General features: G+C 37.0%; 1 protein-coding gene across 4 annotated transcripts in view; it reads left to right on the top strand.

Moving 5' to 3' along the window:
• The window catches only part of TOX (thymocyte selection associated high mobility group box), a 210,512-nt gene that overhangs the window by 118,414 nt on the left and 64,641 nt on the right, over positions 1–27,457 (top strand). For all 4 annotated transcript variants that reach the window (XM_088540140.1, XM_088540142.1, XM_088540139.1 and 1 more), the window contains exon 3: positions 7,272–7,514. In XM_088540140.1, the coding sequence (XP_088396266.1) occupies positions 7,272–7,514 (243 nt within the window). The remainder of the gene's footprint in view (positions 1–7,271; positions 7,515–27,457) is intronic.

Below are 27,457 nucleotides of genomic sequence, written 5' to 3'. Positions count from 1 at the left end.
TAAAAATGTAAACATGTGAACAGCTCACTGTCTTGATTGCTGGTTTAGAGTCTATGATGCTAATGAGGCTTCTGACAGGTTAAATGTGGTGTATCATCTATATTTCCAAGCAGCAGGATTTGTGAATATTTGACTCTTTTTTTTTTAAGCTAAATTCTGCTTGTTGAATATGCATATTGCTGGTTTTATTACCCAGTGCTTTGTGGTGAGCATAATTGGATATATTTTACAGAGATGGTTTTATTTTTAATATGCTTCTTATCTCCAATTAAAAAAAAAAAAGAGTATTGTTAAGTTCAAGATTATACTGTAGGTGATACTGAGTGGAGTATAGTGCAGACCAAAATCTGTCACTTACGATCCCAAAAAAACTTAAGAATTCTAGCTTTAATTAAAATTATTAAAAATCTTTGCTCCCATTGTTGCAAAGAAAATCTTTTTCTGTGTTGATCTGTAACCAGTGTGAAACAGCAGCTCTGAAGGGTGGGACCTGTTCTGCTCATCTTTAGGAAGAACCATCCTAGAAGCTCCTGGGTGAGAGACTCCCGCTCCGCTCAGTGTCCCCACAGCCCCAGAGTAGCTGGAGAGGTGTTTGCTGCTGGCTTCCCCAAACTGTTGCATTTTTTTGGAGACAGCCAAACTCTGCTGGGGAGTTATCAGGGGAGAAGGGCAAAAAGGATTTCTAAGACGGTAGCACTCAGGCTCCTCCTGTGGATACACCAGCTAAGGTAGATTATGGAACAGGGAAGCGTGGGAAGAGGAGGTTGGTGGTCTGTGGGTGCCCCACCTGTGCCGAGGGCCTTTGAGTTTTCCGAAGGAGTTCCTCTGGAACTCCTCAGTAATCCTAAAAAACGATGTTCACTTCTCCTTAGGATTTACTTGAACTTTCCAAATAGAAAAGCTGCACAGCTGGGTCCTTTTCAGTAAGGAACTTTATATGCTTTGATCATAGTATTGGTGTTGGCAAAGCCCTTGCAATCTTTTATAATATTTGTGCTTCTACTCATTCTCATTTTAAAAATGTATTTCAATTTAAAACATTCATTGAAAACACATTTCCAAACAAACTCATACAGTGTCTATATAAAATTAATGTAATTAATGAAAAGAGGCTCTACAGAATGAAATCGTTAACAAATGCTGCTCTTTTACATAATTCTGTTAACTTTGAAACTGTGATTATTCTAAATCAATAATATTATTGTCAGCACATTCTCCTTCTTGAAAACAGAAATCATCTGGAAAATTAATGTTTTGCTTGAGGCTTTGCCCTTTATCTAATGCAAATTAGAGAAATTGATTAACACAATAGAAAGAAAAGTTATACCTTCCCCTGTAATATATTTTTGATAGCTGTTGCTTGATAAATTAGTATATCGTGTGTTTTTAAATGAATATGATTTATTGCCATTGTCTGCCGTATGAAGAAACGCAAAAAAAAAAAAATGTTTGCCGTATCATTGACTTGAACATATCAATGGCACTGTTGGACAATTCTTGCTGAGTGTTAAGATGATTTATGTAACAGACCGAAGGTTTTCACAGTAATACATTACAGTCTCCAGCTATCAAGCCTAGTTCATGCAGAGACAAAAGAAGCTGAAAAACACTTGCTTCTGAAGGTCCTCTGTTTAGAAATTTGAGATAAGGTTGATCCTATTAAAACTCCTAGAAATATCAGCTGTCAAATACATTATCCTAACTTTCCAATGTGCATGCGGTATACTGCTGTTTTTTCTTCTTCTAATGAGCTCATTGTTTTTAAATTACTTTCAATTCATAACTATTTCGGTTATGTAACAATGTGTTCAATAATAGAAGAGGAGACAGCCTGAAGCATCTATCTTTTAAAAACTGGCATCCTTCCACAGTTCGGATGCAAAAGCCTTGGTGTAAATTAAAAATTAAGACACGCTCTACATAGTTGGCAGTACCATTCTCTCCATCTAAATTTAATATCTATAGGCAAATTCCAAATTTTTAAGGAATCATTTTTAATACCAGCTTCTGTTGAGTGTATGAATGGTGACTGATGCAACTGCTGGGCACAGGGGTTAATGAATTAGGCTTATCTTTTATGCTGTCCTACAGTACTAGTTCTACTCTTTCCAGAGAGATTTATAATTGCAGGCTTGCTGCCTCTTGTGGTCAGTCTGTTTGAAGTACCTTCTTTGGATCCCTTCTCTGCTTAGTTTTTAAAGGTGTTTTTTTATATTATTTATTTTAGAAACATAAATAAGTTTTACTGGCCAATATACTTTCATCCTTGTAGATTATTTACATAGAAGGGCTTTAATTTTTCTTCCTTCTTTCTCCTTATTCCGTTTTCTTTAGTTCTTACACAGTCAGGTTGTGCAAGCATTTCCCACATTATTCAGAAAACAATGTATCTGGGTTCCACAGAATAGGAATACAAGATTATTTTGGTGTTATTACTGATCCTCATAGCATGATGCTTAGTTGAGTTATGTGATGCTAAATTAAAAGATTGCCCTTTGACATATTTGTATGTTTGCCCCCTCCCACCATCTAACTCTCTCCTGTTGCTAGATTTGGCCAGACTAAGTGGCATAAAAGATAAATTGAAGGGTTCCTGTTATTCAGGAACAAAAAAGCTTGGACTTGGACTGGACTGCGAACCATGGTTACGTGTTAGTATCGTTTTATTCTAGAAAGCTTTTCTCATAAAATTATAGACTAAGGTGCCATAAGGTCTCTTGATCTCAGAGTAGGCATCTCAAATATCATCTGCTTTATGAGGTTTCCATCATTTGGGGTAGAAATGTCACAGAATCTAACTAGAAATACAGAATATTGTCCTTCAGATTTGGGAGACCATCCTTGACTGAAAAAGTTATTCATAGGTTCAAGTCTATGAATGGCCCAAATTCAAGGTTGCTCAGTTCTGAGGGCACCAATGTGTTACTTCCATACAAAGCATATTCAGATCTGCTTATAACAAATACGCATGTTAATTAAAATCCTCTTTATAATAAAGTAAGACTAAAGTCTGTGTCTGTTCAGTGCTTTCCAGTCGGTTTAGTGATGTTACTTTGTAAAGGACTTTCTGGAACATAACAGAGATCTAGAAAGTTCCCCTAGAAAGAAGAGCTGCTAAACACCTCACCCACTCCCACAGTCGTAAGATGAAGACAAAACCACTGGCAAAGTTCCTAGCAGCTCCTTAAGACAAATAAAGCATTTATTGCTACTCTTTTTGATTCAAAAATGAAAGGAAGAGCTTGCTGGTACTTCTGTGACCAGTAGAATGAAAAGTACCTCTTTCTTGTCTTGTCTTACTTTGTAAAGTAAAATTGTCCTGATACAAAAGCCTACTAGGAAAGAAAAAACCCAGGGAGGATCAAAAGACTCTAAACCTGCTCTCCACCCCCAAGAAAAACCTAGGAGAGCTGAGTGTATGGGCCACATGTATTATTAATACATATGAGCTCTACTTATTAACTGTAATTGGATACAGGCAGTGTAGCCATCCCTAATGCTTTTGGTGGCAGATTACTGCTTTCATTAGCAATTCCAGATAAATGGAAGTAGATTGGAAGAAGAGATGCTCTAGGAAAGCTCAGGATAAGGACAGGGTCATGACTGGCCTGGGAGTGGGACCTTAGGCTTCATGGAAATCTTGGACCTGGTCTTGCACTGGAGTTCCCCTAAACCTCTTCTGAGGAAGAAAATAGCCTTATGTTTCAGCAAAACAGTCCCATACATGCCCATTGCCAGCAATGGCCTGGTCACTTCAGTGAGAGCATTTTCCCATGGTGAGGTGGGAGATGGCTACAGCTTTAGCAGTGGGCACTGAAGCCTGTGCCTGCTGTGAGGAGGTCAAGCACATGCCCTGTTCCTCGCTCCCTCCTTCCCCACGCAGATGCCACAACCTTGTTTCTGGGGTATGTTGGCTTAGCTGCTTATAGGACTATTGCTTTCTGATTTGCCAGTGGGCTGAGTCGTTACAGGTGTGTGTAGCATGCTCCTGGACAGGCCACACTGGAGTACCATCATGTTACTAATGGAATAACTTGGTTTAGGAACCACCTGTACACACACGAAATATGGGTATGGAGAATGATAGCTGAACAGGGTCCCCCTCAGGTGCCTTCAATTATCTGTCTGCCATTAGCATGCGGGCAGGATGCTGACTTTGGTGAAATACTCAAATAGTTTATTTGCCTTTTTCCTTAAAAAACATCCCCCCCACACCCCGCCAAAAAGAAACATTATAGGAAATGCTTGTTCTGTGTAACTATGTTGTTCAGCCACTACCACAGAACGGCAGGATTATATTTACTATAGTGGGTAATTAATTCCACATAAATTACATGTTGTTTTGACATTTTATTGCCTTTGCTACAGTTTCACTATTCCAAGCAGCTTATTTAAGTGTAATTGACAATTATGTGTTAGGTGATGTGGGATTTGCAAAACTCTAGAAGTTTTGCAAGCAGTAACCATGATGTGGATTTCTTTTAAATAATAAGAGAGTAACCTAGTATTTAAAATGATTAGCTCATATAGATAAAATAATTATTATATAGCTATAGATGATGCAACTGCAGATTTGGGTTGTAGAGTTTTATGTGACTATTATTTTAATTTCTATTTTAAAAAGTGAAGTTAATGTCCTAATGGCATTTCAATTATTTCTAGATTTTTTTGAAATTTTACTAATTAAAGAGACATTTGAAAATCAGTCTAAATAAAGCAAAAGCTGGACTCTCAACATATGATATGCAAGAGCGGTGCATAAATAAGATAGCAAATTTGCTCTATACCCTCAATATTTGTGGTGTCCGCATAGCCACTCCGTCAGTATTTGGTTTGGCAGCAACCCCAAGTTGAAGTCCCCACTTCTTTAATCCAGATCCTTGTGCTACTCTTGCTTCAGGACAGTAGGAGGCCAGATTTTTCAGAAATTCTTCTTTCTCTAGAAGGTGTTGAGCGGGAACATTTTGATTCATCAAAGATACAGCACAAGGTATTTTCACTGTAGGACACTGAGAGATAAAAATCAAATGTTGGATTAACACTTCTTTATACCTACAAAATCAGAGAGAAAACTATTTTGAGGCCATGAATCTTTTGGGATTGTGGAGGAGACAATGTTGAACACTAAATGTCCTCCTTTCACAGCTCATGAATCTTTCTGATAGATGTAAGCTATAGGGACCTAAGCCCACAAGCGTTATAGAAATCTAATCTATATATGTGAGATAATGCTAGTCCAGAATAGCATTATGAGTATTGTCATTTTCTCAATTTCTGTTCCTCCTTTAGTATTTTTTTAATTAAACCTGTAAGCTCTCTCTTTGCAGATCTTTCTTTTTATAGTCTAATGTAATAGTAACTAGCCAACTGTAAATTTGGCCGTAATATTTTTTTGGTTTTACACAGCTTATAAACGGTGACATAATAAATATTACATTTTCTTTGAACATGAGTATGCCTCCTCTCCCCTTAGCATGGGTATATGTTTACTTTACATATTTCCTCCCTGGGCGATATCTCCACTGCAACATAATACGTAAAAGGAGGGGAAAATATGTCTTAAAAACGTTCTCATGAGGCAAAGTGCAGAGGCAGTGGAAGACCAAACTGCTGTCCCATATGTGAGAAATGCAGAGGCAGAATATGGACAGAGATGCAGTCCTTAGCAAAGGCATGGTGATGCTACTGCCAGCCCTTTCCCTGTCCCTGCTGCTTGCATTCATTGGGATTTGGCTCTTGTCTAGCCCTCCAGCCTTCTTTCATACTAAGCTACTCCCTAACAGAGGGGTAAATAAACCTCAGGCTTGTCAGGAAAGAAGCAAAGCAGTCAAAAACAGGGCAGTGTACACTGGAGTAGTGACTTCTGTGTTCAGCAACTCACCGCAAACACGTAACACTGGTTGTTGTCGGTGTGATTTAAAGTTTTTATTTCCATGCTCTCACAGAGAGTAACCTCAGGCATTGGGGAGGACAGTATTACTATGATGAATAATGAAAACCCCCTTGGTTTATAATTGGACATTGATTCTTCCCTCGTCCTTCTGCATGAATTCATGCACCATACTGCCCTCCGTTTGCAAGCTCATGCTGGGCAAAACATATCCCCCTTTAAACTGACATCCTTTCTCTCAGACTTCCTAAAGGTTTTTTGCAGGAGCAGAATATATTTCCATCCTTGCACTTCCCGAATTAACAGAAGTGTCAGGCCTGTCTTCCAGAAGAAGCAAGGGCAGGAAGGAGCAGGATGGAGCTTCTTTCTCTGTGTCATACACTTGGCACCTGTGGGTTGTACAAAGACCCATCATTTGCAAAGGAGCTGAGAGCTGTAGCTGCTCTCCCAGAAGCAGAGAGAGCTTTCAGGCTGACTGAACCGCAGTAACTGATCCCCCTTGACTCTTGATTTGGATCGTCTATCTTATGCTCCTCACCTTATTCCTTTAAGAAATATAAGCGTACTCACACTTATCCCCCAAATGAGCCCATCTGCTGTAGGAAGACTGTAGATAAATAATACCAATTATCCACCTTGGTGCATTACTCTGACTTTGCCTGTGGCTTTTCCTTGGATCAGATTGAGTTGAATGGCTTAACAGCAACGGACAACAAAAGACTAAACACTTGCTTTGCAGAATAAGTCATTTAGATGAATATATGTATGGCAGAGTTTATAGATGGAGAAAGGAAAGAGCATATTTTTGAGATATTATAATCACATTTTTAAAACATAAAGTATATCCATATAAAGCATGTAGTATTTCTGTATTTATTTGTTTTCCTTTGCAGCAGAACAAATGCATGGTTCTGCTGCCAGCCAAAAAGCAATATCTTTCTTCTTCACTACATAATTCTTGATCTGAGTAGCAGGGAGTCTTATGAAACATTTTGAGCCAATGTTAATTTTATAAATTGTATTCCCTTTTTCACAATTCCCATGAAAAAGGTATTCAGCTAGATGAACACTCTTGGAAAAATTTAATAGGACCCTTGAAATCTGTTTGAATTTGGCATCTTTAGAAAATATCTCTCTAATGGAAGCTGTGAAAGTACCAGAGATTCTTATGCCTTAGAGGCATTTTTTTAATTCCACACATAATGGTGAAACTGCACTGTTATAATATATAGGTGCTTAAAATATTCTCTTTGCTGGATTGAAGCTACTGCTTGGGAGTATGTGAGTTGAGCTTGTTTGTTCTTTTTTTTTTCTGTGTTTTTTATTGTTGTTCTCTTTTTTTTTTTTTGTGATTTGTAACACTTTTTGTATTTTTCTTCAGTCATTTCCTGGCCCAAGTCTTGAAAGTGAAGATTTTAACATACCTCCTATAACGCCTCCATCATTACCTGACCACTCACTGGTGCACTTGAATGAGATCGAGTCTGGATACCACTCGCTGTGTCATCCAATGAACCACAACGGCCTCCTTCCCTTCCATCCACAAAACATGGATCTACCTGAAATTACAGTTTCCAACATGCTGGGCCAAGATGGCACACTGCTTTCAAATTCACTCTCTGTGGTAAGCATTTTCAGTCTTTCTTTTTGTACTTCTTTAATTTAAGAAAATGCAGATGTGCAAATCTGTTTGTAAGGCTCAGAGGGAGCCAGCACCTTAACCGCTGAAGTCTTGGAGCCTTGGTGAGCTTCAGATTGTTAAAATAGTCCTCCCACTGTAGGCAGTGTGAGTTTTACAGTTGAAATCCTGAAAGCCAAGGATTTTGTCCACTGACCAAAGTAGAACTGCTTCTGTTGTAGATTGCTGTAAATAATGACAAAAGCAGGCCCAGGACTTTGACTTCTGCTGAAGCAGGAATGGGATCCAGATGGTTGTTGTTCTGTGTTTTTCTTATGAGGCTCTTTCCATTCTAATTTGCATCTACTGAGAGATGTACAAAAATTTAATATCTCCTTTCATGTTTACTGCACGTTTGGAAAACAGCAAATGTTATTTCTGATTCTAGGCCAAATCCTAGAGCCTTTTTACAGTTCCCAGTCCTTAGCCAGCCACAATCCAATTGAAATGACTGGACGATTTGCTTATAAAGTCTGTCAGATAGTCATTATGGTTGTAATCTTGGGAAGCCTGATATTATAAATCATTTCTTTGAATGTTAAATTGCCTGCAATAACTGCAGAGCTCCTTTGAATGTTAAATTTTCAAGTGGGTTCTACAAGTAATTAGTATACTTTTTACATAGGAGTTCCAGACAAGACCATTTTACAGAAGAGGTTGTTATTTTTGCTTCACTGTAGAATTCTAGGCCAAAGAGTGAAAAATCCTGTTGCAGAGGATGGGGCTGCACGATTCAGTGTCAGCTTGGCAATGGGCAGGGAGCACTTCAGACTACTAGATGGGCCACCCAAGAGCTGCACATCCAGAAAGCCAAAGTTAAGGATCTGCCACTCCAGTGATCCAAGGGTCTTGGCTTGTCGAGAATTAGACACTTAACTATGTTCCAGCTGGAAGGCTCTGTGTTTAGGCATTAAGTTTGTTTAGGCTTCCAGCTTCCTACCTCTGCATCACATTGCCTAAAATTAAATCAGATCTGGGAGTTTGCAAGGGAATCTGGGGCAGAATATGGAGGTTTGGGAACTGAGGAGTCTAGGCTTAGCTCTGTGTTGATCCATCAAGCTAACTGTCCTAGAGCCGGGGGCTTGGAAGTCATAGTGGCCAAGGAACTGATGTGAGTTGGCAGAAAACCAGTTAGTTTACAACAAAAATCTGCCTTGTCACAGGGCTTCGTTGTAACTTAATTAAAATCAAACTGCCACGGTTTCAAGGAGCTCTGAGTTCCCTCTGAGGATGTCCAACAAGCAGTACTGCAGGGAGGCTAATCTTGGCATCTTATGTGCTGCTTAGTTGTCATTGATTTACTAGGATGTTGCACGCTTTGTGGTTGAGGTCAGGATCCAACTCCAGGGTTATGTTTGGTAATGGGAGGAGAAGGGGAAGAGGCAGTTTTTCATCCAGAAGTATAAATAGATGTTAATGGCAATACTTCGAATTTTGCTTGCAATTCTGCAAAACTGATGTCTTACAGAAAATAACATGACCTAAATCTTGTGTAGGGTTCTACGAATCAGAACTATAAAAGGCCCTGAAGAAGAGAAACCCTTGATACTCCAGTAAAGACAAACAGTATTTCATTGAATTGACCTCTTTTGAGCTATGATTATGGCTCAGAAACTTTGTGTGCTTTTAAGCTCTGGTATTCCACATTAGCCTCTCACAAAGACCTCTGAACAAAGGTCCTTGAGAGTTAGTAGATCATCACAGTGAATTATTGGATCAAGGACAAATAGAGAAAAAGCTTAAGAATATAACTAGGCAATTTTGCTATTGGGACTTCGTGTAGATCAGAAAATATCAAAATCAGAACTCGAGGAAATATGCATAGGAGCAAGTAAACAAGCACTTAATTTAAACAGTCATTCCCCAGGATATATTCAACAAATAAATCATGATCCTTGAAGCATCATGGCCTAAGTCAACTAACTTGCATGCCCTTTACACACAAGACAGCCTTTTAACTAGCTATACTTTTAACTCAAGCTGGTTTGTCTGTCAAGGGGATAAAGCTACCTCTCAAGTTAGCACAACTAGTAGGATGTTAACACCATGATTTTGCACAGCTCGATCATTACTTTGCAGTGTAGCCGCTCTGATTTGAATTTGCTGAGGAACTGAGGGAGAAAATATCAGTTCATTCTTCAGTGAATCCAGTGACTTCTTCAGTGAACAGAGTGGTTCAATTGTCCTTTTGGCCTTCCATTGATGAAAAAAGACATAGGTTTTTGCAGAGTTAGCATTCTTTATTTAGCTTTGAAGCAAGCTCTCTGTTCTTTATAGTCCAGAACCCTTTCACATTTTTTTTTCCTTTGGTATGACTTTATTCTCTTGCTATTACTCATCTCTCAGTTTCCTTTTTACTATCTCATCAAACTCTGATCCGTTTGACAAGTATTTGCTTAAATCACTTTCATAGTGTCTTGCATGGAAAATAATGTATAAGTTTCTCCAATCTATCTAAACCCTTAGTTCCATATGATTTCTGGTGTATCAGCTATCAGTTAACATATCTGGAAACCACTTGTCTTCATTTTTCAGGGCACTAATGAATATTTTTAGAAAAAATATTCTTAGAAATGAATCTGTTGGCTGTTCTCTATCCCTAATTAATTTCACATCTTTAGCAAATTCTACTTCGTTGGGGTGAATTTTTCAGTGCAATGTGTATCTGATTGAATTTGATCTATTTATTTTTACTTTCAGCATTTTTCCTTTCAACTAATTTGCTGGTATTAGACCTACCTTTTCTTGTTAGAACTGCCTAGTGATTTTCAGTTACTTCTTTAATAGTGCATTAATTAATGCTAGCCAAATGGCAGAAAGGCACAATAAGCTCAAATAAAAATAGGAAAATAGTTTGCACTCCAACTGTAGCCCTGCTTTTTAATCTCAACAGCTGAGTCTTTTCATACAAGGATTTCCGTGATTTTGGACAGAGTGAAGATTAAGGATTTACCCCTTTTGGAAGTACTTTTTTCAAACTCCTCCCATCAGAACTCCCAGTTTCATGCTGTGCAGTGCTCCCTACAAGCTTCAGATTAAATCCCTCTGAGTAAGGATTGCAGGATTTGCCCCAAGCTCTGAAAGAATTTTCCTCTGTAGAAGTGCTTAAACTCACACAGTAAAAACCCAGCACTAGCTTAGTGAATTTTTATTAGGAATCTGCTTCTTGCAGGTTTTCTACATTGTGAGAATTCTCTTTCTGAAAAATTTCAGAATGCTGAGAGATGAAAATTTCTCACTGGCATTTACTGTATCTGACACTTACGTTTGGAATTAGCCTCCTTTGATGTTTTTTAGATTGATTGAAGTTCTTATTGTACCCTCAGTATTAAAGGAAAATAAAAAAAAACACTTAAAGTTTATTTTTCTCAATATTCTGTCAGTTCTTATATTGACTTTTACTTTCTTGTATTCATGTCTTCCCATTAGGTGTCACACACATGTTGGAGACTTCTTTATATGTGTATTATCTATAGTATTATAGCAAATATTGGGAGTTCAGGAGCCTCAGAATTCATGTAGAATCTGAGTGCGACATGGTCCAGCCCTGGTGTGATGGTTCATATGTGCGAACGCTCTTAAGTCCTCTTTCAAACTGGACATAACTTCCATTCCTGTTTCTTAAACAGAGTAGGTATAGATATAACTGCATAATAAAAGTGTGCTGATAGCTCTGTAGGCATATTTGTTCCTGATATGATGAAAAAGTATATTTTCTCACATATTACAGTGGAAGGTAGATCCACTAGGTTTGGTTCAGTTTCAGCTGTGTCTTGACCTGCCTGCACTTCTCTGCTTGCATGAATTTTCCAGAGCTCTTACAAGGACTGCCAGAAATACTCTTCCTCCATTTGCGAATAAATGTGATCTATATGGTTCCTATGAGAATGTGCATTTATCTGCAAAAATGTTTTTTGGATGTGTTGTATACGATGAGTTTGACTGTGTGTTCATTTCATCAACAAAATTATAGGCATTCCAGCTTTGGTAGTATATCCTATAGATGACTGTTTTTCCCCCAAGAAACCAGGGATAAAAATCACAGTGCTGTTTTTATGGGGGGGAAAAACTACTTTTGGAATGCTTTCATTTATAATCCTTGTGCTGATCTTTTTTTGTAAATGATGGTATGCTATGGAAAAAATACAAGAAAGAAAGAAAGAGATTTCAATTTCTCTGAATGCCTCAAATTTCTAGTTTTGAAGTTTAAAGTGGAAAAGAAGTTAAAAGGCAATAAAATCAGGGGATTTATTTCCCAAATGTTCTATTTGTGCTTGCAACAAAAGGCAGCATAATGTATATACTTTGGTTTATTGTCATTTTTAGTATACAGTCAAGGCACACTTTGAATTCAAAGGCTACTGTACAACTGTTTTGACAACCAGCACATCAGTAGGTAATGTGCAGGACATATGAAACTGAAGCGAAAATGTCTCTTTAGGTCTATAGGGAGTGCAGTACATCAATGGATTCAGATGTATTAGAGCAGCATGAATTTCTAATATGTTGCTCTTATGGAAAAGACCACTGGCATATTGAATAATGCTGCTTTCAAAGCAGAGCAGAAAATGTGATTGCAGACAATTTCATTGCTGTTTTTAAAATAAATATTTTCAAAATCTTGAGTTTTTTTTCATGTAATGCATAAAATATGTAACGGTGGACTGGAGCTAAAGATCTTCTAGGACACTGAAGAGTAGATGATGTCAGCTATAATTATTCAGATGTGGAATAATAGAAGCATTAGTTTAAAATAAAATGCATGTCACAAAGGCTCATGTCCTTATATAAAAAAAGCAATAAAAAGCTTTTTTTTTCCGCACACTTTGACAGAAGAATAAAGGCAATGAATAATTATTTAACATTATGCCCCAATTCATCAAAGCTTGAACAATTACATTATACTTTTTCATGAATTATAATTTTTAGATATGCAGCCCATGAGAGAGTAATATCTTAAACAAAACGTAGCACCACATAACAGTGAAAAAAAGCAGACAGCTACTTTTTTTTCAATTTTCCTCTCAGGTAGAATGAAACTAGTATTTCCTTTCCATAGAACACTTGCTAATAAATCCAATATAGAAGATTATTATCATAGCTGGCGTGTATTTAAAAGATTTTTTTTTACCAGCTTGATACGGTGTATTTTAAATTTAATATTCCTGACTCATCTTGAGGATGACATGTGCAATTGCATTTCTTTGGCACCTTAAGGGTTAGTGCAAACCACTCAGTCAAACAGAAATTTTATATTTCTGATAACCAAAATGGATTGCTTTCATAACAAAACCAAAGATTTGCCCCTTTTTCAAACCAGGTGTTGAGATTTGAATCGCACTCGGATACTTTTTTTCTAGCCTGTAGTGCATGAAAGTGCAATAGAAGATACTTTCAGTCTCTGGTGAATACTTCACATTTGTGTCTCATTACCAGGCTCTGGTCTTCAGTTTACATCAAAATTTACTGTTATACTACACAGACCTGCTGCTGCCCCAAATTTTATTACAGTGAGTTATTGCCATCAAAACCACCAAATCATAAAGTTAAGGTCATGAAACACCTTGTGTTATTTATTCTTTTCTCATAATACACAACTTTACATTTTTGTAGGAGATCTTTCTTTTCCCTTTTTTTTTTTTTTTATTATTAACACATTCTAGAAACTGGCTTGTTTGCAGCAAAGACTTGTGCGACTTATTTTGTCAAACAGCCTAACCGTAAGGCTGTACAGCCAAATCTCCAGCGGGTGTCAGTCAACATAACTTCATTGTCTTCAGTGAAATTATGATGATTTATTCTGTCCAGGGCTCTGGGACATAATGTTTAGCTTCCTTACTTTTGATGTCTGCTCCGCAGTTTTGTCACCAGAAAGACAAGAGAATGTTACGTAGAGAAGCTGGTTAATATGTAACTTGACTTTTGGTTTTATAAATACCTGCATATTACATATTTGCTAGTAGAAGGCTATATTAGACTTATTTAAGTGTGGTTGTTGAGACTATTTAGCTCATGTATTTCACAGATTAAGTAGGAAAACAACTTCTGTATAATGCAGGAAGAAATAGCACAGTGGCATATTTTATTTCTGAGAACAGCCTTCCATAGATGATGCTTTGGTGAACTCTTTTTTCACAGCAGTTACCTCCGATCTGAATAGGAAATTATTTGCTACATAAAAAAGTGAAACAAAATTCCTGGAGCAATATGAATTATCTCTTAGACTTTAACCAGACTCTAAGGTATAGTTAGGACTTTCACTCCCTATGACATGGTGAATGTGGCACCAAAAGAAAGCCTTTAGTTGAAGGTGAGAGATGATATAACACCTTGTTTGTGAAGTACACACAGGAGTGATTAATGCATATGCAGCATCATAGCTGCAAGCGTCAAACAAAACAGATAATAGAGTATGCAAATAGAGAAAACAGCTCAGAAAATGTCAGAAATTCGGGGTTTTCAGCAGTAGAGATTGTTGACTTTAATCTGCCGCTTTTAACATAGTATGTAGTTGTCAAGAACAGCAAGATTACGAAATGTTTCTGAAGACTCTCTCAGTCTTCAGAGGGAGGAAAAAAAAAGATGAGTGATCTTAAGGCCTGTGGATGCAATAGAAATGAAATGTTTTTTAAAGAAAGATGAGGATGCTTTTGTGAAAACAAAAAGGAAGAAGCCCACAGTACAGATGTAAGGCAGAGTTGTGTGCATCAGGCAGAGTAGCCTCTCCTTCCGCCTGTTTTTATAATTTAAATTGAATGCTTTTGCTTTCCTTGGAACTTGAAAGCAGCTGAGAAGATTGCAAACCCTACATGGATTTGTGGTACCTTCACCATCTCATCCCACTTTGTTCAGGGCATTGAACAGTATGTTGTATGCAGGAAACCAGTCCCAAGAAGGCACATACTGTCTTAAGCAAAGTTTACATGGGCTGGATTACTCTGCTGAGAACTAAAACAACAAATAACCTATAATGTCATGCTGGTACAATCTGCTAGAGCGGAATACAAATTCTCCTCTAGTCTTGCTTTCACAGAGTAATAGATATTTCAGCAGTTATCCACAGATACTCATCAGTGCTCTGAGGTCTAGCATTAAGTGATAATACAGACGAAGAAATGTTACTACTTGGCAGTGCTTTGAGATTCTGACAGAACCAGTGAACTTCTTATTTTTATTTATTCTTTATCAAGAAAATTAAGAAATGTTGAAGCTAAGGACTCCTTACCCTGCCCTTCTCCATTCAGTACCACAAAGGTTCATTTTAGCTTTATTTCTGTATCTGTTTTTTTCTTCTTCATATATACAAAGTCCATACAGGCACACTATGTAAATTCTCATTCTTATATTGGAATTCCCTAAGGACAGCACGTAAAATGCTGACTTCCAGTGTTGGAATAATCCTGCACTTTAACCACATGCATGCGACTGAGGAACTCATCTATATAGACTCACTTACACACACGCTTTGAACAGCATTTATGTCCCCATGTTAAGTGCTACGGCTTCTAGATTTGGACAATAAGGATATGAAAATAAAGGTTCTTAATTCATTTTTGTGTGTATCCTAGATGAATAGAGTTACAAAAAAAAAAAAAAAAGAAGAAGAAGTTAAAGTATGTGAGGGCAGAAACTGCGTGGAATGAGGATGCTTTTGTCTATCTTTCTGTCTTAGGAAAAAAAAAAACAACACAAAAAGGAACCCATTCCATCTGAAGGCAGGTTAACAAAAGTCTTCCAGTTCTTGTCATGTATGACCATCACCTACCCTCAACCAGAGGAGAAGGGGCAATGGAGATGTTGCAGGTGGTGACTTCGGACTCTGTGAGCCTGTCCTGCCCTGGAAATTGTGTGGCCAGCAGTGCTTGGGGCATATAGAGATAAAGAGGATGTATGGATACCACTGTTAGTCCCTGAAGTCCTCTGCTTAAAAGAGAGGGTAGCACCTGTAACTCCTCCTTGTCTCCAGGCTGTGAATTCACCTCATGTATTCAAGAGGGACAAACTAGAGCCAAATGACTGAAGTAAAAGTGCAACACGCTTAATCGACATGCTCAATGTGGGTGCATCATAGAAAATTGTAACCAAATCGAATTATCAGACTGTTGCAGTGCCCAACAGTGAATTTAATGGTATATACCTCTGCTATTTGAGTTAATAATTAGTCTTTTTGTTAAGGAGAGCTATGACATAGCTACTGAATAGTAAGTGATGCTTCTTACTATCCAGTCTTCAAACTTCTGCCTCTCAGGACAACGGTGACATTGAGGTAAAGGCACCTTAAGTTCATCCCTGCAGCAGTTACATTAGCCAAACAAATTTTTGAAATTAGATGTCTAGGGTCTGGTTCTTTAGAAAAAAAAAAAAAAAGGAGCCATGTGCATGGAGGATTTATAACATCAGGCCCTTGATAAGAATCCAACCTTTTTTTTTTTTTTTTTTTTTTATTGAGAGATGGGACTTCCTTCTAATACACTATAAGATTACCTTCATTCACATATAAAGAATTTTAGAGATTAACTCAGTAACTAAGCTTCAGTTCCCTCCACATGGCCTAATACTCAAATGTGGGATCCCAGTTTAATGAATTTTATTACACTCCTCTTTCTTATAAAGTAGCATAAAAAGTGTTTAGTGCAATAGGCTTAGTGCTGATCTGGTTATTAAGTGCAGCTTAAGTTGCCTGACAGAAAGTATATGGGGTAAAATAACCACTGACAAAACTTTTTAAAGTTCAGTTTTCTAGGAAAATAAACCATAGCACTTGAAAAATAATGCTAGCTCTGCTTTGCTCCTTTGTAGCACCTTTCTTGTGCCTCACAGGCTTTGCAGTCACTAATTAGCTAAGAAGGTAGGGTACTAATAACCACACAAACAGGAATTTGCAACATCAATATCTCATATCTGTCAAGTACTATACTGCAGAATAGAAAGACAAGTACTTTATTAAAAAGAAAACCAGTAAAATGTTATTCACAGAAAATACAAGCACAGATGAGTCCCAAGCTGCAATAGACTGAAAGAGACAGATTTTAAGGGAGTAGAAAGAGATGACTCTACCCAATGAGACTCATAATAATGGAAGTATTACCAGGAGCTGCTTTCATGTGCAATGATCAGTACCAGAAGATGGGCAGTAATGTGGTGAGCGGCAACTTTCAATATTAGAACCAGCAGAAGTCCTCCAATGTAATAAAGATGGGAATTAACTGCCGTGTTTTACATGTCAAATACACAGTAATTATAACGCGCATGCATTATATGAGCTGAGACCTTTAAGCTACCACCATGCAACCTGGAATTGAGACCTCAGGCTGATTTAAGAGCCATGGAGTAGAGACAAGTGTAGTTTTGCCTGCCCTTGAAACACAGCCAGCTCTGGGGAGCAGAGAGCTGCCTGCGTAACCACAAGGTTAACGCTCTGCCCTGCCCAAGACTTGCCAGCTACGCTCTGCACAGCCCTCGTGTCTTCTCACTTGCCACCAGCTTTCTTGAACACAGGAAGAGGGAAACATGTAAAAAGAAAGCTCCCAGCCCAGTAACCGATGCCTATGTCATTTAAATTGTGGCCTCCATCATCGCCCTAACTTCTTAGACTGCGGTCTCTGCCTCTAAGTTGGATTTTAAGCTCTATTACTGGCTGAAAATAGTGGCATCTTCAGAAGTATCCTGCTCTAATGTTAATCTTGTCCAACTCTAATTAACTGGGGTTTCCCCAGAGTTTTGACAAAAGTTGAGTTAGCCCAGTAGAGGATGCTTTCTGTTATTTAAAAGTAAAGTTACGTTTTACATCAGCTTAAGACTGTGACAAAAAATATTTGTCACCAAAGATCCACTCTCCACCTTCATAGTTATGAGATGATACTCATTATAAAAGATGAAAAACTAATACAAGCTGTAACAAAACTATAAAGAAAAATATCACATAGTTTGTAGTTTTGGATTACTTTTTTTATTTTTTCAATTGTCATAGCATTGAAGAGGGTGCACTTCAGGAAAAGATCGCATGGATCCTGACTGCCTGGATCCTGGCTTTGCGCAGCCTCGCTGTTCTATAACTTACCGAATAACAGAAATTGGTCCAAAAGGAGCTTTCGGGTTCCTTCTGTAATGTAGTCTAAGGGAAGCCTTTAAAAGGTCATCTGCCCCAAAGCGAGGTACACTACACTTATGTCATTCCTGACAGATGTTTGTCTAAATTATTTTTTAGTTTTGGAAATTGCAAAGGCTCCTCAGGCAAACTCTGTGTACAGTACTTAAAAACTCACCTACTTTATTGTATACATAAAATCCAGCAAAGACGGTGGAGGATGCAGTAGACCATTTAATCCTTTGGGTTGTATTTTATTTTATTTTTAAAATGTGTTTATGTATATTTCTATTTATAAAATGAATATTTATCTATGAATGAATGATAGGTAATAGATGTCAATGGAGTAGCTAGGAAATAAATAACCATAGGGATGTACATCAACTTAGACTGTTTCTGTTCACAGCTGTCTTGGCCATTTAAGAAACAGTATTGAAATAATCAGCTTTTACCAAATCTTATTAGCATGTAATCATTATCCAGATCGCATTAGCCCATAAGCTACACAGAGCAAAATAATTTTCCTTGAATTTTCACCTATAGTGTATTATTTTATGCAATTGTTCGTGTCCATATTTTTAACATTTTATTTTATATATTTACAGTCATCCCCTACATAGAAATCTAGATTGAAGGTATAGATGTTTATGATACCTAAAGCATGTCACTACAAATAATGGGTTAAAAATAAGCAAAGGGTGAAGGTTAGAAAAATATTTCTAATGTCAACCCAATAGTCTGCCAAGTAATATTAAAGCACTGGAACATGTATGGGAAAATCCAGCAGTGGCTGAGAGATAGGTTGGATGATTTAATAGGTCTTTTTGGGAGATGTAATTTCTATAACTGGCTGATGCATACATGGTATTCAGACATTTGGATTCATTTCTTGTTTGTCTGGCAAACTGTTTCCCGTGAAAGGTTATAAATTACAATAAATAGACTTTGCAGAAGATGAGCTACATGATATACTTGGAAAGAGTTTGTATGCTGATATTCAAGACATTAATGCCAAAGCAGAAGAAAACAATAAAGTCCTAATCCAATGATTTCGCTTGAATGGAATGTTAGGAAGGTGCATGGCCATATATAATATTTACATTGAATAGAATCTCCTTTATTCTAACAGTAAGTCAGGGTAGAAAAGATAAAATAGAGAAATAAATGTGTGACTAAGAAAAAAGTTTTTCCCTTAGTTAGCAACAAAGATTTCACTGATGAGGGAGGGAAGAGGAGAGAAGAGAATGCAAGCATTTATAAAAATGTTGATGTAGTTATAATTAGATCCATTTTAGAACCAAAAGTTTTATGCAGAAACTGACAGAAGGATACACAATAATTATAGTTTGCTGACAAGCTGAATAGAGTTTCCTTTTTTTATCTTATGGTTTTAGGAAACCAAACTGTAAATAAATATGCAGTTTGACAGATTGTAATTGCGATCAGCAAGGCATCTTTTCATTTAATCAGATGGTGTTATTAAAATGGGGTTACAATTAAACATTTTATAATGTGACGTAGAACTCTATTAAAATTCTCCAGCAAACAGTAATTTGCATTTGATGCTTCTGCAACCCATTTCTATTTGCAGAATCGTTATTGGCTGTGACCTTCCAGCAGTTAGGTCTCAGTTTGCTGTTCTCTTTCTACTTTGATAAATGATATTAAACGATATTAAGTATCCTCTTTCTTTAGCTGACAATGAAGTTTAAAATATTATTTTTGCTTTCTTTGATTATATTTTTGACCCCTGTATTACAGTAGTAATACATTGGCCAAATAATGTTTGCACCAGAGGAAATATGGAATTAACTAAGCATATAATCTCTTTCTCTTAGTAACTGTAGGTTTGATCACCTGTAAGCATGTATCTGTTTTGCAATTAAATAAATTTTGAGAAAAGCTAATATGAGTTTTGAAATATGTACGTAGTATTCATCATATTGAGGTACATAAGGCATAATTCCAATTTAAGGCAATACAAGCCCTTGGTCTTGGCATAGCTTTTCTGTAGATATGACTAAATGATTCCAGTAAATTTAATAAAACAGGAATTCTTTAAAGTGCATCAACTATAATTCCAGATCTTATATTTCCATGTGGAAGTCCACTATTTATTACCATCCTGGAGAAGAGAACATGACTGAGCAGTGGTTTGGTAGTTTGTCTTCTAAGACTTTTTTCCAAACTGTTACTTCAAATAGTCCTGGATACAGTGAATCATCATCCTCTAAACAGCTCAAAAGAACAAGGAGAATCATTAAAAGACACAATTTTTCACTTATTCTTCCAATGGACTCCACTAATGGAACTGTTCATATTAAGTGTTTGAAGTGAAAGGAATTGGCCATTTGCATCAGCAAAAGCATCCTTTTGAGAATGAAAGAGGCTTTGAAAATCAGGCATCTAAGCTAGTGCTCCTTCACCCTTTTTCTTCAAGGGACATTTTTGGAGGAAACATCAGTGGTTTGAGGAGAGGCAACATTTTCCTTCTTGGATCATAATCAGTTTTTTAGTCAGTGCTTATAAAACATACATTTTTGCTTATTGTCATGGTAGTATCTTATAGTGTCATCTGTACACTAGTAATAGATCAAAGAAAAATTAAGGAGAAAGAAAAAGAAAAGAGGAGGGGGAAAGAAAAGTCAAGTACACTTCCTTCTGGTGTAAAGTAAAATTGTAAGAATCTCCGCAAAGAAGAAACGTGAAGAAATAATTTGATTCGACCTGTTTATGTATTTATTTTAACTTTGCATCATACTTGATTTTGAACCTCTTAACTCTTAATTTTCCATTTATTTCAATGTATTTCTTTCTCCTTATGCTGTTAAACAAGAACAATCACTTCACAATATCTGGTTGATGTGAAGTCGCTAACTCCATCCTGTCTTTTTTTTTCTGTCTTTATATGCGTATGTAACATCTTTCTCCTCTTTTTCCTCCAATTTGCTGCAAGCAGACTTTGCAAAGGTCTTCAGAAAAAGAAACCTTCCAACCCCATGCAATGTGATGAAAGAACCTTATTTTCTCTCTCAGAAATGCAGCAGTCATGTAGAAAAATAGCTGATTAGCTAATGTGATTTCAAAATGCTCAACAACAATTGGGCAGGGTAAGCAAAAAAGCTAAAATTTGTCCTTAACTTCCAGCATCAAAAGAGATAGGACTTTAAGAAGACTCTAACTTGTCCTACATGAAAATGCAGGATTCTTCCTATGAAGCTTCAAGATCAGTCCGAGGTCACTAGCATCTGGTAGAGGGGTGTTGGAAACGGCTGAGGAAGAGGACTGTGTAAACATCGCTTGTGCCTTAGCATTTCCACTGACAAGCCCAGATATGTAATGGAGAAAGTGAAGTTAAGAGGTACCTAGAAAAAGATGTAACAAGTTTCTCTTCAGAGTTAATTGTATTTTTGCTAGAACACAAGCTTATATCTAATCTTCAAAACAAGGAATAGCTATCAAGAAAGATATGAATATTTATTAAGGAATCTTATCATCAGCTTCTCCAGTAGAAACACTTTTTTAAGAGAACTTCACCGCGTACATGTAGCTGTGAGAGAGAAGATAGAAGGGTTGCAAGAAGAAACGCAGCTTGAACCCATAGAAGCAAAACCATCTCAGCGTTTTATGGTGCTCTTCATCAGTGAAAGTGCCTGACCACTTTGCCTCACCTTATAGAGTCTTTAATTTGCCCAACTAGATGCTAATTGCAACGCCGTAGTCATGCCAATGCACCCTTGGCTGGTGTGAGGAGCTGCTTCTCGAGGGAGGCAAGGGCCTAGACAGTCAGGAAACGCAAACAGTATTAGTCATTCGCATTGAGCCAAAACCTTCTGTTTGTTTTAATAACACAGGGAGATATGTCTGATCTAGCACACATGTCTCAGCCTTTGAATGCCATCGCTTTTAAGAAGATAGAAGTGGTGAAGGATATATTGTTTCTTTATTGTAGTTTTGCATTTTCAATTGTGCACTGTACATTCACATACCGCTGTGCATTACAATCAAGCCTCTTTGATTACTTTCAATTTACACCACAGGATTTTGTCATCCTTACTGAAAATTTCAAGGCATTTTACGCTAGACCCATTCCTCCCTCCACCCCCCTTTAGATTTATTTACTACCTTTAGAAGTAGAAAAGTCCAATTTCAATCATGTTAGGAATAGCTCATTTCAGACAAGTACGTGCTGCTCTGCTTACAAAACATATATGAGGGGAATATGCAATTACCACAACTCAGTTTCCTGCCACAGAAACATTTCGGCATTATAGCATTACAGAAATAGAATGACATGCATAATGAAAGATTTCAAGATTCACCCAAGGCATTTATTCTCTTCACCTTAATGTTCTCGGCAGTCGCAGAGTATCCATTAAAAGGTACTATGAATTATGGTTGCCTAGCAACCGGAAGGAGCTTGTAACGGCACCAAAGAATGAAATGGCTGGTTGATAAAATGAATTTTCTCTGAGCATTAGCCTGTTGAAACTGCCTTTTCTTGTGGAACATAAAGTGCATTTATTTGTCTCATGCATTTTTTATTAGAAAATTATTTGAGTTCCAGGGACTTGAATCGTTTTGCTACAGGAGATATTTGATTTTAATGCGTTGCACTAAAATAAGTAATAAAAGGCATTTTCTTCAAAGTAAAGACCCCAAACAAATCTAGGTAGCTCTTTTTGAAGTCGGGAATAAAATCTTATATAAGGTATGTCATTACTGATTTCTAATTAAGAGTGACAATAGCTAGGACTTAAAATAAACTTAAATTTTACCTTTGAAAAAAAGTTGGAGGCAGTTGGCCAATGTGTGTCAGCTGAAGGAAGGACTTGGAATTTTCCATGTGGATTCAGCAGGAGTAAAATCAACTTGCCTTCTCCTTTGCCATGTGGTAGGGTAGCTGCATCTCAAGGAAAGTCAGGAGCAGTTGCATGGTTATACCTCACGTTCGAGGTATGGGTGTTTCTGTTCTAAAAATGCATTCAATTTGGGCCTCCATTCAACAGTGAGGAGATGTTTCAGTTTTTGCTGACACTCTCCAGGCTTTCAATAACAACCAAAGGTAGACAGGCACTTTTGGCAGAGAATTTCTTCCCTGCAAAATGCCAGAACAACAAAACCAAGGTCTGAGCGGGGGGAATGTGTACAATTTGCTAATCTTTTGCCAGAAATAGTTTCCAGAGTTCACAACTATCTGGTCAAAACACGAGACAAAGAGGGATCAAAAGGGAGAATGAGAAACCTTCCCCTCCAAAGATATCTAGAACATTTCTCTGGATATGTAAACTCAAGTTCTAGTCTCCTGCAGAGCATTATTTGAATAGGAACTGGACTTCTGGCTTTTACAGCCCATAACTACGCCCAAGTGAGACATTATTTTTAGCCTCTTTCCTATATAATGCTTTCAATAGCCAACATAATTGCTCTTATAATCAATAATAAAGATGTTTTTAGAGGCTTCATACCCTGATTTTCTCTGGAAAAGAATTTCACTGACTCCCATAGCAGAAGACTGCAAGCCTGCGCCTGCACAGTGGATGATACCTCCTGTAGGTGCTTGGCAAGACCTGGGGCAGGTCTGAGAGTGAGGTCCTTGGTGCAACCCAGGCTGCTTTGCAGACTAGAAGCATTAAAAACGTTGAATTGGCTTTCAGTGAGCTGCTTTGTCACAAGACATTTCAGACGTATTTTTGTGTGTAGACCAGTTCCAGTGATGCTGCTGCGAGCATCGCTGTTGACTGACTGGGTAAAGGAGAGGGCTATGCAGCAAACGTCATTGCAAACATTGGCAGCCTAACAGGCATGTGGATTTGAGCTGAGTTCACAACATAGCAACATTTTTACAGAACATTTTTTAGTGCACATAAAATGCCTTAGCAGATACATAACTAAAGGCAATAGTCTCTAGTGGACAAAGATTTCCACTCAAGTGAAAATGAAAGGAAACCCATATTAAATGGTAAGATCTTGCCTCTTTAACGTATGTGCCAATAATCAAACATTAAAAGTGAAACACTGCTCATCTGCTACAAAGGTGCAAATTAAAATTCCGGAGAGAGAGCTTGACTGATTTGTTTAACAAAGAGTTTAATACAGCAGAATCCCACTTGAACATAAAACTATTACACTCACAATAATCCTGTCTAGCTGTTGGGAGATCCAAATTAAAACTCTCACTGATATTTGCTTAAATCTCATAAACTGCACCGAATTAGAGCATATTGAAGTTGTGTATTTACTGTGATCTTACCGTCTAATAGGTTTTTAATAATTTTAAATGATGACTGAAAGTCTGTGTTTTCACCTCAAATGATTCAAGTAGTGTATATTTTATTCCGGTGCTCTAATTTAATACCTACTTGTTTATTAACTTTTTAGTGTCAACATGACAAAGCTGTATTGTATGCAGACTAAATGTTCCATTTAAACAGCTAATTTATTTTGTTATTAGTATTAAGGTGTTATGAAGAGATTATTCAGTTGAAGCTGGTGGATTAATAATACTACTTCTCAAGAGATATTTTCATGCTCATTTACTATGTTTCATTGTTTCCGTTCATACCTATAGAAGAACAGATGTTTATATCTTTTCCACTTATGATTCTGGTGATTTAGTAACAATATTGCTTACTGTAATCTAATCCACTATTCATTATCCTCTAGAGGGTTTAATTTATGGACTTTTTGTTATGAAAATGTTTAAATTATACAGACAACTGAAAATTCATTGCAGTTTAGAGAAAGGAACTGCAGTGCTACAGAACATCTCACGTGAATGGCAAGTATTTCAGATTTAAGGTTTGTGACCTCTTTTCCCCAGATTGGCTGCAGTGACATACTTGATTCTCTTCAATTGGACATGTGGATGAAAGTTTAAATTTGATTAATTGGTATGATTCCTCACATTGTAGTTAGTACACACTGCACAAGTCGGCTTAAAATGAGAATAAAACCAGGGAGAAAGGTTAAAATGTGATAAACTGAATGATCTCAGAAAGCCAGTAACTTGGCCATTTTTGGTAGTTAAAAATAATCTTGGTATCCGTGATGTAATCGTTCTTTTGTGAGTCTGATCTAATAAAACAAGAATGTGCACATACCCACCTAGAACTAATCATTATTCATGTTTTGTAGAAAAAGGTAGAGTTCCAGGTCTGCAGTTCTTGCTCACATCTACATTATATAAGGAATTAGATAAATGTAATTTATGGATATGTACCGGTATGCCAGCTGGAGAACAGAGAGTCAATCCTATCTGTTGTTGCACATCACCAGGAATTACTCAGTGAGGAACTAACTGCTGTGGCAAAGGAGTTGCTATAAAGCTGTGAGCAATATTAAAATGTGGGAGAGAGGGCTTATTTTATAACATGCCCAAACATACAGAGCACCAAATAAGGAAACAAAATATATATCTGTGTGGGAACTCAGAAAACAGTAGCAACTTCTCATAATAGTTGCACTGCTTGTGCTGTGGCCATTTTTTTCAAAAGAACTTGTTATATCAGAGAAACATCTAGTGCATCTCTGCATAAATATAATGAAAACAGGGTGCGATTTGACTAAATGCACTGACTTCACTACCACATACTGGATGTGAATCTGTCAAATGTGGAGCAGGTTGCATAAGAGCACTCTATTTCTTACCACTGCCTGAATAAATAATGTACAAAAGCCTCCTCAGAAACAAAGTCAGTAACTAGCTGTCTGGTTACATGTACTTTTTTACGTCTTTCAGTTAACTCAAAAGACCTAAATATGATAGAGAGCACTCTGGAATATTATGTGGGTTTCAGATACTCTCTGGGGAACCTTTATCTGCATGTAGGGTTTTTCATATGTGACAGTTTTATATCACGGATAATGATCTTCATATAATAAGTAATCTAAATACAGTCAAACTCATCATGAGTGAACATGGTTTATTTTGTTGAATTGCTTCATAGATCAAATTTTAGAAATCTTTTTAGAAATTATATTAAAAAGGTTATATTTTTAGCTATTTTCTGGCATGTAACATATCTCTTGATTAAAGCGGAAGACACATCACTGTTTTTTTCCACTGACACATGCTACAGTCTGTTGGGATTGTCATAGCCAGGAAAACTACTTTGCGATATTCTTTTCATTTTGCACAGGCATGCCAAGAAATGCTGCATTGCTAACCAGAAAGCATGGGGAAATACTGGGGAGTGATCAGGGAAGCAGTGAGTGCTATGAGAGCTAATATATTTTTACCATCAAATTAGTAAGTGAGGAGTCTTCAAAAAATATGTGCTAAGTAAGTGCTTTATTTTTAGCAAATGTGCATTTAGGTTCCCTCTTGTTTTTGTCTTTTTTTTTTTTTTTTTTGCTACTATCCTTTCAATTATTATGTACGTTAGCCAAAATGCTAAAAAGTTTATATAGAATAAGAAAGTTTTACAGTTTTATACACGGTTGAAGACATGGGTTAAAAACTGACATAATGGTCAGAAGCAGACACAAAAAATTGCCCACAGCAAGTTTTGAAAAAAAGTTATACCAAAAGCATGGCACAAGCTTAGCATTCTTTGACTTTGCATACTTTTCCTTTTTTTTAATAGAATTGTATTCTCATGTTTCTGCGTAGTGCCTGTGTGTACGCCTTGTGTGTTGATTTTATATATACAGTGGCATTTGTTTGTATAAATCTCTAATTTGCATGAAAAGCTGAAGGTAGCATGCCACCAGATGGACATCCATCTACAAGAAAAAATATATTTTGTATACATATGCAGTTGCTCAGGTGAATGCAGAGTAGTCAAACATGCAATTTATGAATTTAATGAATCGGATGAATATTACATTCAATACATATATATAAATGTATAGAATATATATAAATATACATATATATTTAAGAGGAGTTTTAATTCCTTGGGTGTTTCAGTGAAAATCTGCCCTTTTTATTTAAAGATGGAAGAAATTGATGAAGAATGTTCAGTGATAATATATAGGAGAATGTGAGATCTTTCATGCTTGGGTAAGAGCCTCCGAAACTTTTTTTGAGTGTTTGAGTATATACAATTTATAGAGCTACTTTTAGTTGCAAACACATATAGAGACATTCTCAGGGTAGGCATGCGCTTCCATTTTTAATGTTATTGCCTATTGAACTAGGACAGGATAGGGAAATAATGTCTCTGCAGATGTGCTGAAGAATCCCTCAGAAGAACCCTTTTGCTTCTGTTCTATTCCCAGTGAAGTCCACACAGTTCCTCTGAAGGGTAGCAGTCCAAAACCCAGATTAAGTGACTGATGAAAGAAATAATCAGATTAGGGAAGTATTGACAGAGAGTGAAAGCCAAGGTCTTCCACGTTAAGGATCAACCCCGGTTAAAGTATTTGGAGAAGTTTATAGTGCTTCTGGTGGACTTTGGATTAGATCTTGTGCAACCACAACTCTCATTTGGCTTTTATGTCTGCTGGAGAAATTGCTGTCTGTGCCTCAGCTTTTCTGTCTGAAATAGGAAAATAGTGTTTGTTTGTGTTAGGAGCTGTTTGGAAGATGCAGTAAAATAGGGTGATTGCATTAAAAATGCAGTATGTAGGAGTCTTTTTTCTTACTTATAAATCTTGTATTATGGATCCCTTGTACAAATAAATAGTTGTACAAATAAATAGTCTGTTTTACCTTTCACATTGTGAAGTTAATGCAATTTCTTAACCTTAGACTTGTTTTGTTTACTCTGAGAAAGCAGAAGATGCTTCTGTGTTCTTCCTCACTGTGGAATTTGACTTGAAGGTTTAGTTTTATGGTATCTATTTGAGTAGAAAA

This window comes from Tinamus guttatus, unplaced genomic scaffold (genome assembly GCF_059628265.1).
Source record: "Tinamus guttatus ecotype Peru unplaced genomic scaffold, ASM5962826v1 Tinamus_guttatus_pri_ptg000056l, whole genome shotgun sequence".
NCBI lineage: Eukaryota > Metazoa > Chordata > Aves > Tinamiformes > Tinamidae > Tinamus > Tinamus guttatus.
Note: the sequence above shows the minus strand (reverse complement) of the source record. Positions and strands in the feature narration are given on the sequence as shown.